The sequence below is a fragment of the Mirounga leonina genome, unplaced genomic scaffold (assembly GCF_011800145.1).
Source record: "Mirounga leonina isolate KUSES-001 unplaced genomic scaffold, KU_Mleo_1.0 Mir_125, whole genome shotgun sequence".
Lineage (NCBI taxonomy): Eukaryota > Metazoa > Chordata > Mammalia > Carnivora > Phocidae > Mirounga > Mirounga leonina.
The window spans coordinates 14,755,544-14,767,740 of NW_023270305.1; the positions used below are offsets into that span (position 1 = coordinate 14,755,544).

Below are 12,197 nucleotides of genomic sequence, written 5' to 3' on the forward strand. Positions count from 1 at the left end.
TCAGTATTTAACATGCTGGCATCCACTACCAAGGCATAAAACACACATTTGCTAATTACTCCTATAATTCCAGTGCTAATCATTCACTTGATAAATACTGACTGCAACTATCAGATGCCAAGCAGGGCAGATACTGTGATGGGTAATGATGTAAAGTTGAGGACATGATGTGAAGGAGAAAGAGGTGTACTGTTAGCCTTTTAGAGGCTGCCCAGCCAGCATGAGCACAGTGCAGATGCTGAATTCTGGTACAGGAATGGACTGCTGTCCTCTGATGGCCAAGTAGATGCAACGAATACAATCAGCACAAGTCTGTCCTTAGGCAGGTCCTCTTTGCTCATTTCCAATGGAGAAAATGAGGGAAACAACTGAAAACAGGTGCGGGTGAAATATCTTTAAAAATCTGAAGGAGGGGCACCTGGGTGGCCCAGTTGGTTGGGCATCTGCCTTCTGCTCAGGTCATGATCCCAGGGTCCTGGGATTGAGCCCCACGTTGGGCTCCTTGCTCAGTGGGGAGCCTGCTTCTCCCTCTGCCTGCCATTCCTGCTTGTGCTCTCTCCCTCTCTTTCTCTCTCTGACAAAATCTTTTTTTTTTTTTTTAATTTATTTATTTGACAGAGACACAGCGAGAGAGAGAACACAAGCAGGGGGAGGGGGAGAGGGAGAAGCAGGCTTCCCGCAGAGCAGGGAGCCCGATGTGGGACTTGATCCCAGGACCCTGGGATCATGACCTGAGCTGAAGGCAGTCGCTTAACCGACAGCCACCCAGGCGCCCTCTTTCTGACAAAATCTTAAAAAAATCTGAATGGAAATAAGAAAATGACAAAAAGGATGAGGGTAGATGGAGTAAGTCTAACAAAGAAGAGGGGCGTGCCTGCCTGCTCAGTTGGTAGAGTACGTGACTCTTGGGGTCGTGAGTTTGAGGGGCAGAGTTTACTTAATAAAAAAGAAGGAAGAAGAAACGATGTGGACAAGATTAGGAGGGCTGTCTGAAGGAGCACCACAGACCCCTGGTTTTGTGAGACATCATGAGCAGCAAAAAATTTAAAAAAGACTACTGATGGATAAGGGGATTCACTATTTCCTGTTAGGTTTTAGTACCAGGTTCCCAAAGATTTGACCCCAAAGTGAAGCAAGTTCAATGAAAAAACTGGCATGTAATATCAGCATATATTTACTTGTGAGTCTTTTCAAGCACAGCTTTGAGGTTTGATAAGAATCTCAATCTGTATAACATCCCTGCGAAATGAGCCAAGCCGTATGATTCTTCTCAGTTGTGCAAAGGTAAAAACATCAGTCAGGGACAGTGCTTTGGTCTCCCGATTACCATCCCAGTATCATGAACTGTCTGTGAAAGGTGGCTTGGTTGTGGAAAAGTACAAAAACTAGCTGTAAAAGTAAAATGCAAACTTGTTGGGTTAAATCCAGCTCCAATGAAATCAGGAAAATCCACTTGTTTACTGAGTCAAATCACCTTTTATGGAAACAAATTTGAATACACCAAGGTTTTATGGTGGGTTTTGTAGGTCTGGAGAGAAAGTCTCCCCTTTTCCTTTTATATTTTCCTCATCCTCTTCTTGCAGCGCTGGTTGAAAACAGGGGAGGATCCCATGAGGCTATCCGTGGAGTGGGAACCATAGCTGCTATCTGAGTCATCAGGGCTCTGGGGGATCCCAGCTTCACTCATCCCGGACATGGGCTCCTCGAAGACATCGCTGCCCAGCACGCCATGCCCAGAGACGTTGCCTTCTTCGCTCTCCTGAGGCTCCATTTTCACATGGGCCAGATTCCAAAGAGGGGAAGCATTTACCTCCGTGCCTAGCAATGGAAGAGAATACAATCAGTGGTAAGCTAAGGCTGGAACACAGCAGAACAAATATTTTACCCGGGGCAGATTCCTAGCCTTTGAGCTCAGACTTACACTTTGACTCTACTTGGCTGGAGAATATGGTGGTTATTCTCTGTTCCAAAAACTACCAACTCTGAATAGTTTCCATTCCACTTCCTCCCCCCTCCTTTACCCCACCTCACCCACCTGCCATTTCTCTTAAACCAGGGAAGTAGAACTACGTAGGTGGGAGCTGTCTCATGGCCCAAAGGCAGGCATAACCACAGGCTCTTGTTCAGGGGTTAAGTTTCTTTCCTTCCTTCCTTCTATAAGGCTGTCCTGTTTTCTTGCCTTTTGTTTGGGTCCATGGTCCTCTCTCACGTTAATGAAGTTCATGATCACTACAAAACACTGGCAGCAGTTCCCAGACTGCTGAAAACAGACCTGGCTCCTAAATCTGCAACAATTTCTCTTTGGCCCTCCTGTCTCTGTTCTGGCAGTGCTATTCTGTGGTTATTACTTCTTCCATGGTGAAAGGCTCTCTGCTCAACACTTTAAAAAATGTGGCCTAATTCTGTTTAGGATTTGTTACTTGTATCATTTGTGCATTGATGAAATGACAATTTATATTGGAGTAGAACTGAGTATCTAGACTAATTTGCAGTCTAACTGACTTAAGGATCGAGTCAGCCTGGTTCCTAAGGTGATCACAGAGTCTGGAAGAAGAGGCCAGCTGCCTCTGACTAGATAGCCCCCCCCCCTTTATTTTTTTAAAGATTTTTATTTATTTGACAGAGAGAGAGAGAGCGAGAGCAGGAACACAAGCAGGGGGAGTGGGAGAGGGAGAAGCAGGCTTCCCACTGAGCAGGGAGCCCGATGCGGGGCTCGATCCCAGGACCCTGGGATCATGACCTGAGCCGAAGGCAGACGCTTAACGACTGAGCCACGCAGGCGCCCCTAGATAGCCCTTTTTCAGTCCCTTTCAGCTCCAATCTGTTGGGGGCACTCTAGCAAGGAAGCCCAACTATTCAAACAGCCTTGAGCAATTGGCCTTCCTCCATCTATCTGGAAGTTGTCTTACAAGCATCAGGAAAGAAAGACAAATACAGCATACTAAGGGACGAGGGGGACATCGGCCCATCCAGCTCGGTCAGCTACATTGGCTCCAGTACTCAACAGCAGAGTTGAGTGCACCTACATCCTAACTAGGAATTATTTTAAAAGAATGTCTGTAAAGTTGTGCTAGTCCTCCCTTCACTAATTTCAAAGAGAAGAATGTTGATAGATCTAGATCAGTGAGGCTATATGTTTTTAGACTTTCCATTCTCTTGCCCACCCCCACTTTTTTCTCTCATCTCCAGAGTTTGATTCCAAAATGCAAAAAGTGCTGAATCAGATTGGCAGATCGCCCAGAATCAGAGTCAGTTGATTTCTCTTACTTGAAGCCTGTGGCGAAGCCTCAACCTCCAGGTTAGATGGGAAGCGCTCGCTCTGAGCCCCGAGGACCCCCATGGGTAGTGACTGGTCTCCAGAAGCAAGGTCAGCCTCCAGTTCCTCACTGACAGGGAAGGTGATGTCGCTCACAGGTTCTTCCTTGATCTTTACGGGTTTAGTGTCCTCTGTGGCCTTCTCAGGATTGACAATCCTTTCATACTCCTCAGAGAGTTGCTTACTAATCTGTTGGCAAGCAAGAGTCAGTTTTTCAAAGGAATGTTAAAAGCAAGGTGGATGGTCAGCTTGTGGTATCCCACGGAAAAGCCAACATAATATGAATATGCATAAAGCAACCACTGCCAATGGAAAGAATTTTTTTTTTTTTACTTTTTTTTAAGCATCGTAGACACATGGAAGGATTCGTTTAAGGTGTTGAGTTTGCATTTGTCAATGACAGAAACACGTAAAGAAAAGTCATCTTGTATAAAAGTGTCTGTGTATCATTAATTAAAAGTTACATAAAGGTAAAAGAGACTTTGTTAAAGATAAATCAGAATAGGGACAAAAGATTACATTTTTTGGGGCGCCTGGGTGGCTCAGTCGTTAAGTGTCTGCCTTCAGCTCAGGTCATGATCCCAGGGTTCTGGGATCGAGCCCCGCATCGGGCTCCCTGCTCTGCGGGAAGCCTGCTTTCCCTCTCCTGCTCCCCCTGCTTGTGTTCCCTCTCATGCTGTGTCTCTCTCTGTCAAATAAATAAATAAAATCTTAAAAAAAAAAAAAGCAGTCAAAACTTGCTTAAAAAAAAAAAAGATTACATTTTTTGGCTGTAAAGACTAACAGTTGACATAGGTACCTTACATGGATAATGAAGGGTGTAGGAAATCCAGATCACTTAGCAAAGACTTTTTTGTGGGGTGTTAAAAATTCCTTATCATATTTAGATTTGGGGAAACCAAAACAATGAACAAATGACTTACTTAAGGTCACAAGGGTTGAAGAGATTAGATATTTCTGGCTGTAACCAAAAATGGTATCTCTACCCCTTACTCCACCCCTGGGCAGTATCACCTCATTCTGTTTGGTTTTGCTTTTCATGGCACTTGACGCCATCCAGAATTGTTTTGATCATTATTTGTTTTGTTTCCCTCGCAAGAATGCAAGCCCCAGGATCTTGTCTTATTAACCGCTGTCTCCCACAGTGCCTGACTCACAGTAGGCACTCAATAAGTATTTGTTGAAAAAAGCATGCTAACCACATTCTCTCTGACTCCATATTCCTATCTATAATTTCTTCCAGCAGAAGTGTTATCAATAAATGCAGCCACTCATTGACTAAAGGAGGCCCTAGGGTCTGGCCAGGTCAGTGATGAAGCCAGTGGAACTCAGCCAGGGCCATGAGGAGAGCAGATCAAGTCCACTCTCTTCCAAGACCCCATGCTCTGTTCTCTAGGGCAAGTGTGGGATCCAGCTGAACACCCCTGGATTACACATCTTTACCCGATTCTCCCAGGGTGACCTCACCTGTAGCATGTAACTGTGATAGTCCTTGATGCGGTGCTGCCAGAACTTCTGGAGGGAGAGCACGCTGCCAATGCCCACCTCGTGGAATACTTGCTCCATAACGTCAGGGAAAGGAGTCTGCCCGAGCCGGGCTTCTCGATCCACAGTGAAGCGCAGCAACTTGGTGAATTTAAGGCAATACTCATGTGCGACATCAGTGAGGGTCTCCAGGACACTTTCGTTAGCACACTCAAAGCCCGCGTGGGCCAGGATTGTGGCCACTGCCTGGTAGAGGAGCTGCCGGCAGGAGTGCCAGCTGAGTTCAGTCACAGGTTCCCCCCTCCCGCTGAAAGGGGAGACATGGCAGGGTTATTAGTGCTCTTGTGAAGGGGTGACCCGTCCTGTCTCCCTAGGAGTTTTACAATTTCAGTCAAACCACTGGCTCAGCTTTCTAGGGGAATTCTCTGCAGTTACAGAGCCCTGTTTCATCTTGCTGCTGCCAGGGCATGTCTCAACAACCCACAGTCACCTCTGAGCTCCTCCAATTACATGAAGACTTCATAGGCAATACATATCTACAATAAACAATATAAAAGTATCAGGTGAATAGGAAGTTTTCTTTTACCAACTGCTCAATTTTGATCACTTTTAGGATACAATAAAATGTAACAGGATAGCTCAGGTACAGCTCAAGAGTGCTCTAATTATTTCACCACAACATAGTTTCCTCATATGCTGGATGATATTTGGAGTTTAGAAATTCGAAGTCCCAATTAGGAGATTCTTATACAACTACAACAGACCATTTGTAAAACTGGGAAAGCAACTTGATTTTAAGAAAGCAATTTAAAATATTTATTTTTTAAGATTTTATTTATTTATTTGACAGAGCACAAGGAGGCAGAGCGGCAGGCAGAGGGAGAGGGAGAAGCAGGCTCCCTGCTGAGCAGAGAGCCCGATACAGGGCTTGATCCCAGAACCTGGGATCATGACCTGAGCCGAAGGCAGACGCTTAACTGACTGAGCCACCCGAGCCACCCAGGCGCCCCAAAATATATACAGTTTACAAATCATTTTTATCCTATCCTATGCAAAGAAATGGGTAGTAGGTCCATACTATGATTCCCATTTGGCAGGTTTGAGAAACTGAGGTTTAGAGGCACTGACCTGCCAGAAGCTGTTTCGGTATTATCAGAAGGTGGAGCTTCTGACTTCAGATCGCATGTTCTTCATAATATACCATTTTGCCCCTAATCACTGCTGTAGAAATCTTAATCTAAGAAAAAATTTCAAAAAGCTGTCTGATCTCCTAAAAATAACTTTTAACAAACTTCTAATTATGAAAATTCCTATTTTCTGCCTCCCTCTGATGAGGACGTAAATGGATTAAATTAGAAGTTGATGCAAAACTATAAAATGCTAAATAACAGCATCAATTTAACATGATGGACAATATTATTTTGTTAAAACTAAATTGCCTTCAAAATGTAAATATGATCGGAGGGGTAGACGAACCATGAGAGGCGATGAACTCTGAAAAACAAACTGAGGGTTCTAGAGGGGAGGGGGGTGGGAGGATGGGTTAGCCTGGTGGTGGGTATTGAGGAGGGCACATTCTGCATGGAGCACTGGGTGTTATGCACAAACAATGAATCATGGAACACTACATCTAGAACTAATGATGTAATGTATGGGGATTAACATAAGAATAAAAAAATGTAAATATGGTACTATCAGTATGGAACAAGTTTTTTGAAGTTGGCCCTATCTGTACGAACATGTGCCAAGCATGCAATGATACAGTTATCCCTGCCTTTTTCACTATTCCAAGGACTTCAGAACCTTCAATTATATAGTGCACCAGGACATCATCTGGCCTTCATTTGGCCCAACTGCAACCCTTACATATTAAGTCCATTTCTGTTCTTTTCTCATTAATTTGGGACAGTTCAAATAGTAGTAACTATTATCATCAATAGCAGATGCAGTAAGTGTTATACAATATTACTTATGAATTTTTTTTTTTTTTTTTGCCAAACATATTTAACCTGAATCTAAACTTGAGGAAATAATCAGCAAATCCAGTGAGTGGGACATTCTACATTCCAAATGACCTGAACTCTTAAAAAAGATTAATTATCATGTTTTTTAAAAAAGGAGGAAGGAGGAAGGAGAGTTTTGGTTTAAAATACACTAAACAGAGGCACCTGCGTGGCTCAGTTGGTTGAGCTTCCGACTCTTGGTTTCAGCTCAGGTCATGATCTCAGGATTGTTGGACTGACCCAAGTCAGGCTCCTCGCTCAGAGGGGAGTCTGCTCTGGGATTCTCTCTCTCTCACTCCCCTCTGCCCTTCCCCCTGCTTGCACACACTCTTTCTCGCTCTCTCAAATAAATTAATTAATTAAAAAAAAAAAAGACACTAAACAACCAAATGCAATTCATGAATCTTTGTTAGATTCTGCATTAGGGAAAAATATATCTACAAAAGATATTTTGCAGACAACTGGAGAAATCCGAATATGGGGACTTATTAAGTGATATTATTTAATTAGTGTTCATTGTCTTTGGTGTGATAATGGTATTGGGATTATGTAGGGAATGTTTAAGAATTAAGGGGTGAAATACTGGGATATGTGCAACTTTAAAATATTTGGCAAAAAAAGTGTACGTGTATCTGTTTATGTTTGTTATGCATATATTTATGTGTGTATATGTGTGTATACATGCTTATACATATGTAAGAGAAAATAAATGTGGCAAACTGTTAACAATTGGTGAATCCTGGTAAAGAGTATTTGGGCATTTCTTGTACTGTTATTTAAATTTTTCTTTGGTCTGACAAATTGCAAAATGAAAAGAAAAAGTAATTATTTGGCACCAAATGCAAACTTACATACTGAAGCCCAATTGAGGCATTAGGTTATAAGGCAGTCATTCAGAAGATATGGAGCAGGGCTTCTCAAACTTAAATAGACATATGAATCTTCTGGAGATCTTGTTAAAATAAAGATTCTGATTCAGCAGGCTGCGTAGAGCCTGCAACTCTGAATTCCTAATAAGTTCCCGGGTGATGTTGATGCTGCTAGTCTCAGATCAGATTTTGAGTAGCAAGGATCAAGAACATTTTTATATTATTTCTTAAGTGATGTTAACAAAATGAAAATATAGTTGAACCCTTGAACTATGTGGGGTTAGGGGTACTGACCCCCTGTGCAGTTGAAAATCCACAAACAGCTTTGACTTCCCCAAACTTAATGACTAATAGTCTACTTTTAAAAAAAATTTTATTTTATTTTAGGGGTGCCTGGGTGGCTCAGTAGGTTGAGCGTCTGCCTTTGGTTCAGGTCATGATCCCAGAGTCCCGGGATCAAGCCCCTTGTCAGGCTCCCTGCTCAGTGGGGAGTCTGCTTCTCCCTCTGACCGTCCTCCCTCTCATGCTCTCTCTCTTTCACTCTCTCTCAAATAAAATCTTTTTAAAAAAAAGTTTATTTTTTTAGTAATCTCTATACCCAAAATGGAGCTTGAACTCAGGACCCCGAGATCAAGAGTCACATGCTCTTCTGACTGAGCCAGCCAGGTACCCCAATGACTAATAGCCTACTATTGACTGGAAGCCTTAGTGATAACATACACAGTCAATTAACACTTATTTTGTATGTTATATGTATTATATACTATATTCTTATAAAGTAAGCTAGAGGAAAGATGTTAAAATCATAAGGAAAATACATTTACAGTACTGTACTGTAAAAACATCAACATGGGGGCGCCTGTGTGGCTCAGTCGTTAGGCGTCTGCCTTCAGCTCAGGTCATGATCCCAGGGTCCTGGGATCCAGCCCCGCATCGGGCTTCCTGCTCAGCCCGGAGCCTGCTTCTCCCTCTCCCACTCCCCCTGCTTGTGTTCCTTCTCTTGCTGTCTCTCTCCGTCAAATAAATAAATGAAATCTTAAAAAAAAACCCAAAAACCGGGGCGCCTGGGTGGCTCAGTTGGTTAAGCGACTGCCTTCAGCTCAGGTCATGATCCTGGAGTCCCTGGATCGAGTCCTGCATCGGGCTCCCTGCTCGGCGGGGAGCCTGCTTCTCCCTCTGACCCTCCCCCCTCTCGTGTGCTCTCTCTCTCTCTCATTCTGTCTCAAATAAATAAATAAAATCTTAAAAAAAAAAAAAAAAAACCAAAAACCAAAAAACAAAAACATCAACATGTAAGTGGACCCACACAGTTTAAACTTATGTTGTTCAAGGGTCAACTGTTCACAATTAAAAAATTCTTATATAGAACTTATGGATTCCTAATAATATGAGAATAAGTCCATGAATCTCAATTTGAGGACACTAAGCTAAAGCCATAAAATACATTTCAAATTAAACAGAAAGACTACGCTCTGAGGACTGAGGCCATGGCTTATTTTACATACTGGTGTAGTACCTTGCTCCTAGGAAAGTGTTTGGCACGTAATAGGCACTCAGTAAATATTTGCTACATCAAAAATAAAAGATACACACTCTGGATTTGGAAGATCAGAATTCAAGTCTTAGACTTCCTACTAATTACCTGAGCAACTCTGGCCATGTCAATTACCCTTATCCTCAGTTTCCTTATGGAAATATTATTACATTCTTAACAGTGCTGTTGTGAAGGTTTTTTGAGAAAAGTAAGATATAGCAAAGCCTTGTCTTACCGATAAAAGTCACTCTCTGGGTCACTGTGCCGGATCTGGAATGGTGCATTGGGATTCTTACAATCTAAAGGCAGGAGGTCATCAGGAAGAGGAGGTGACCCCGGGCAAGAGGGAAGAGGTTCACTGTCTTCAGTCTTTACACCTTCTGTCTGTTGCTGACTCTGGGCCTGAGCGGTGGCAATGAGATTGCGCAGACGTCGGTTGTGCTGGATCAGCTGGATAGTATGGATGGTGAGGCTGCATGGCTCTGAGGGGATGTCCAACATTGTGGGGGGCTTGGGCTTGTTGGCTGAGGGTTGGTGCAGGGGTGGGTCATGGACTTCTACGAGACGGAACTCCCGTGGGAGCAAATCAAAGGAACTTCTGTTGGTCTGGCTTGATGAGATTGGTATCTCTCCCCAGTATCTCAACATTTTGGAATAAGAAAGGAAGAACTTTCAAGTTAAAAATAGTAGTAAGCTAAAAGCAGTGTTTTTAAATCTCTAGGTTAAAGGCTTCTCTAGTGAAAAATATGAAGTCTAGCCAGTTATTTACATAAAAAGTAGGCTGTTCAAGACCACTCAGAAAACGTCAGTGTCATCAACACTGTAGGACCGAAGACGTTCTCCCTGAAGAAATTAAGAGAAATACAACTGTTAGATGCCAGTCATCCCCAGTCACATACAGTGACAGTTCCTACTGGACTGAACCACAGGTGGAATTTGGATCATTAGTAGACTAATAGCTGCAATAGTATCGGGAGCATTAGTGTCCATGTTTTCCATCTCACCCCACTAACTCATTACTAGAACTATCATCATGCTCAATCCTGAACAATTTGCAAGGCAAGATACTTAAATGAGACCTGGAATATTTCTCAGAGTATCTTGACACATCTGTCCTGAATCAGTAGGAGAAAGGGGAATAGAGTTAAAGATAGGAAGAGGTGGTTCTTATTGTGTGTGTGTGTCAAACACAGGCAACCTTTTCCCTGGTCCTGATGGAAAAATTTCTTTCTTTCTTTCTTTATATTTATTTGACAGAGAGAGACACAGCGAGAGAGGGAACACAAGCAGGGGGAGTGGGAGAGGCAGAAGTAGGCTTCCTGCTGAGCAGGGAGCCTGATGTGGGGCTCGATCCCAGGATGCTGGGATCATGACCTGAGCCGACTAATCGGTTATAATAAGGCAGATGCTTAATGACTAAGCCGCCCAGGCACCCATGATGGAAAAATTTATTGACCAGTAATCTAACTGGTCTTATGCATTCAATTTCTGACACATACAGGGAAGAATCTGAGTGATTTCTGCTGCTTCCTAATTTGTATCCCTTACCTCCAGTGTCTCCTTGTATCTAGTCTATTCTCCAGTGCTGTTAGACTTAATCTTTTAAAAACTCAGATCTAATGGCTTCTCGTTGCCTATTGGAAAAAGTCAGCCAGAATTCTTGGGCCTATCATTCATCAAAATCTGCAATCTGGCTTCAACCCACCTTTCCAGGTTCATTGCCCATATGTCTCTTCAAATGCCAGGCATTACAGAAGGAGACAAAGACCACTGCAAGATCCCTGACCTGAGGTGAGGGAGAGAAATATAAACCACATTTCAGTATGAAAGCATGCAGTAAGGACTGTTCTAGAGACACAGACATGGTGCAGTGGAAGCACAAAGAGGGAGCTTCCTGGAGGAAATCACCACCCCAGTTCTAACAATATCATACTACACAGTTTCTTGAGAATGTCATGTATTTCCACTTGATCCTTTAAGTTGTGATCTCTGCCAGAAATGCCCTGCTGCCCACCACATCCCTGGTAGACTTGTATTCACTCTGAAGAATAGGTTAAGTCACCAATCTCCATCACCTCCCCAGTAAATCTTCATTATATTCTCATAACACTTCTCATGTCTCCACCACAGCGTTTATACCTGGATTTAAACTAGGACTTATCTCAATCGAGTTTATTCTCCCAATCAACCCCCCACAACCATGATCTATGTACCGTGTCTGGCACACAGTGTATCTGGCATTTATTGAGTGCTTACTATGTGCCAGGCTTTGCCTTTATTGTTTAATTCAATTTCCCCAACTACCCCAGTTTTTAGATGGGGAAGCTGAGGCCCACTGTCTTGCCCAATGTCACAAATGAGGGAGGGAGAAAATCAAGACAGTCAGGCTCCGGAGTCTGTACTCTTAACCACTACACTATGCAGTCTCAATAATCGGTTTCGGAAAAAAACAAAAGGAACAAAGAAACGGATCAACGAAGGGACCAAAAAAAAAAAAAAAAAAAATCACCCTATTCCTTAATTTCACCGAAAAGAGCAAGAAGAATAAGCAGCAAGTTCAAAGAATGCCCAGGCACCGCGGGGTCTCCTCGGTCACGGTCAGCAGGCGCAGGGTCCTGGAGTCACCTGATGCCGGCGGCGGCCGGGAGACGAGGAGGTCTGGGCCTGGACCGCGGCAAGGAAGCGTTACTGTTCACTGCCCCGTCTTAGGAGCTGGGCTGCACGACTGTGTGACTCCGAAAGGCCTGAGGCGAGGGTCGCGCCAGGCCCAGAAGGCTGGCTTGTTGATGAGCGGTCCTAGGCTGCCGGAAGCGCTTCTTCTCAATCGGGCTATGCCACAGGAAGTTATTACAATTCGGTTGCAACCTCTAAAGATGTCCCCGTTCTCACAGCACCTTGGGCACCTTTCTCTGTTTTCCCGTCCCGTGATATTCACCTCTTCGTAACGTTGTGGGTGGTGAAGGAGCAATTCCGCTATCGCTGCCCAGAAA

At 43.6% G+C, this 12,197-nt stretch overlaps 1 protein-coding gene across 5 annotated transcripts; it reads right to left on the reverse strand.

Annotated features, from left to right (window-relative positions):
• Positions 1–765: 765 nt before the first annotated feature.
• On the reverse strand, positions 766–12,037 carry SUPT7L (SPT7 like, STAGA complex subunit gamma). 5 transcript variants are annotated; one of them, XM_035000810.1, is made up of 6 exons: positions 11,717–12,037; positions 10,913–10,993; positions 9,443–10,050; positions 4,784–5,108; positions 3,268–3,505; positions 766–1,818 (listed from the first exon to the last, which is right to left on the reverse strand). In XM_035000810.1, exons 3-6 carry the CDS (start codon positions 9,853–9,855, stop codon positions 1,556–1,558), a joined length of 1,239 nt encoding a protein of 412 aa, XP_034856701.1. In that variant the 5' UTR covers positions 9,856–10,050; positions 10,913–10,993; positions 11,717–12,037; the 3' UTR covers positions 766–1,555. The 5 variants fall into 5 exon arrangements, with proteins under 5 accessions (XP_034856701.1, XP_034856704.1, XP_034856703.1 ...); XM_035000813.1 differs by lacking the exon at positions 10,913–10,993 and having other exon boundaries at positions 11,833–12,037; XM_035000812.1 differs by lacking the exon at positions 10,913–10,993 and having other exon boundaries at positions 11,784–12,037.
• Positions 12,038–12,197: the final 160 nt, after the last annotated feature.

Coding starts and splice junctions, on each gene's coding strand:
- SUPT7L (XM_035000813.1), bottom strand. CDS start 9,855: ATGTTGAGATACTGGGGAGAGATACCAATCTCATCAAGCCAGACCAAC. Junction 3,506..4,783: donor ATCACAGTTACATGCTACAG/GTGAGGTCACCC, acceptor GCTTGCCAACAG/ATTAGTAAGCAACTCTCTGA. Junction 1,819..3,267: donor GGCTTCGCCACAGGCTTCAA/GTAAGAGAAATC, acceptor TTCCATTGCTAG/GCACGGAGGTAAATGCTTCC.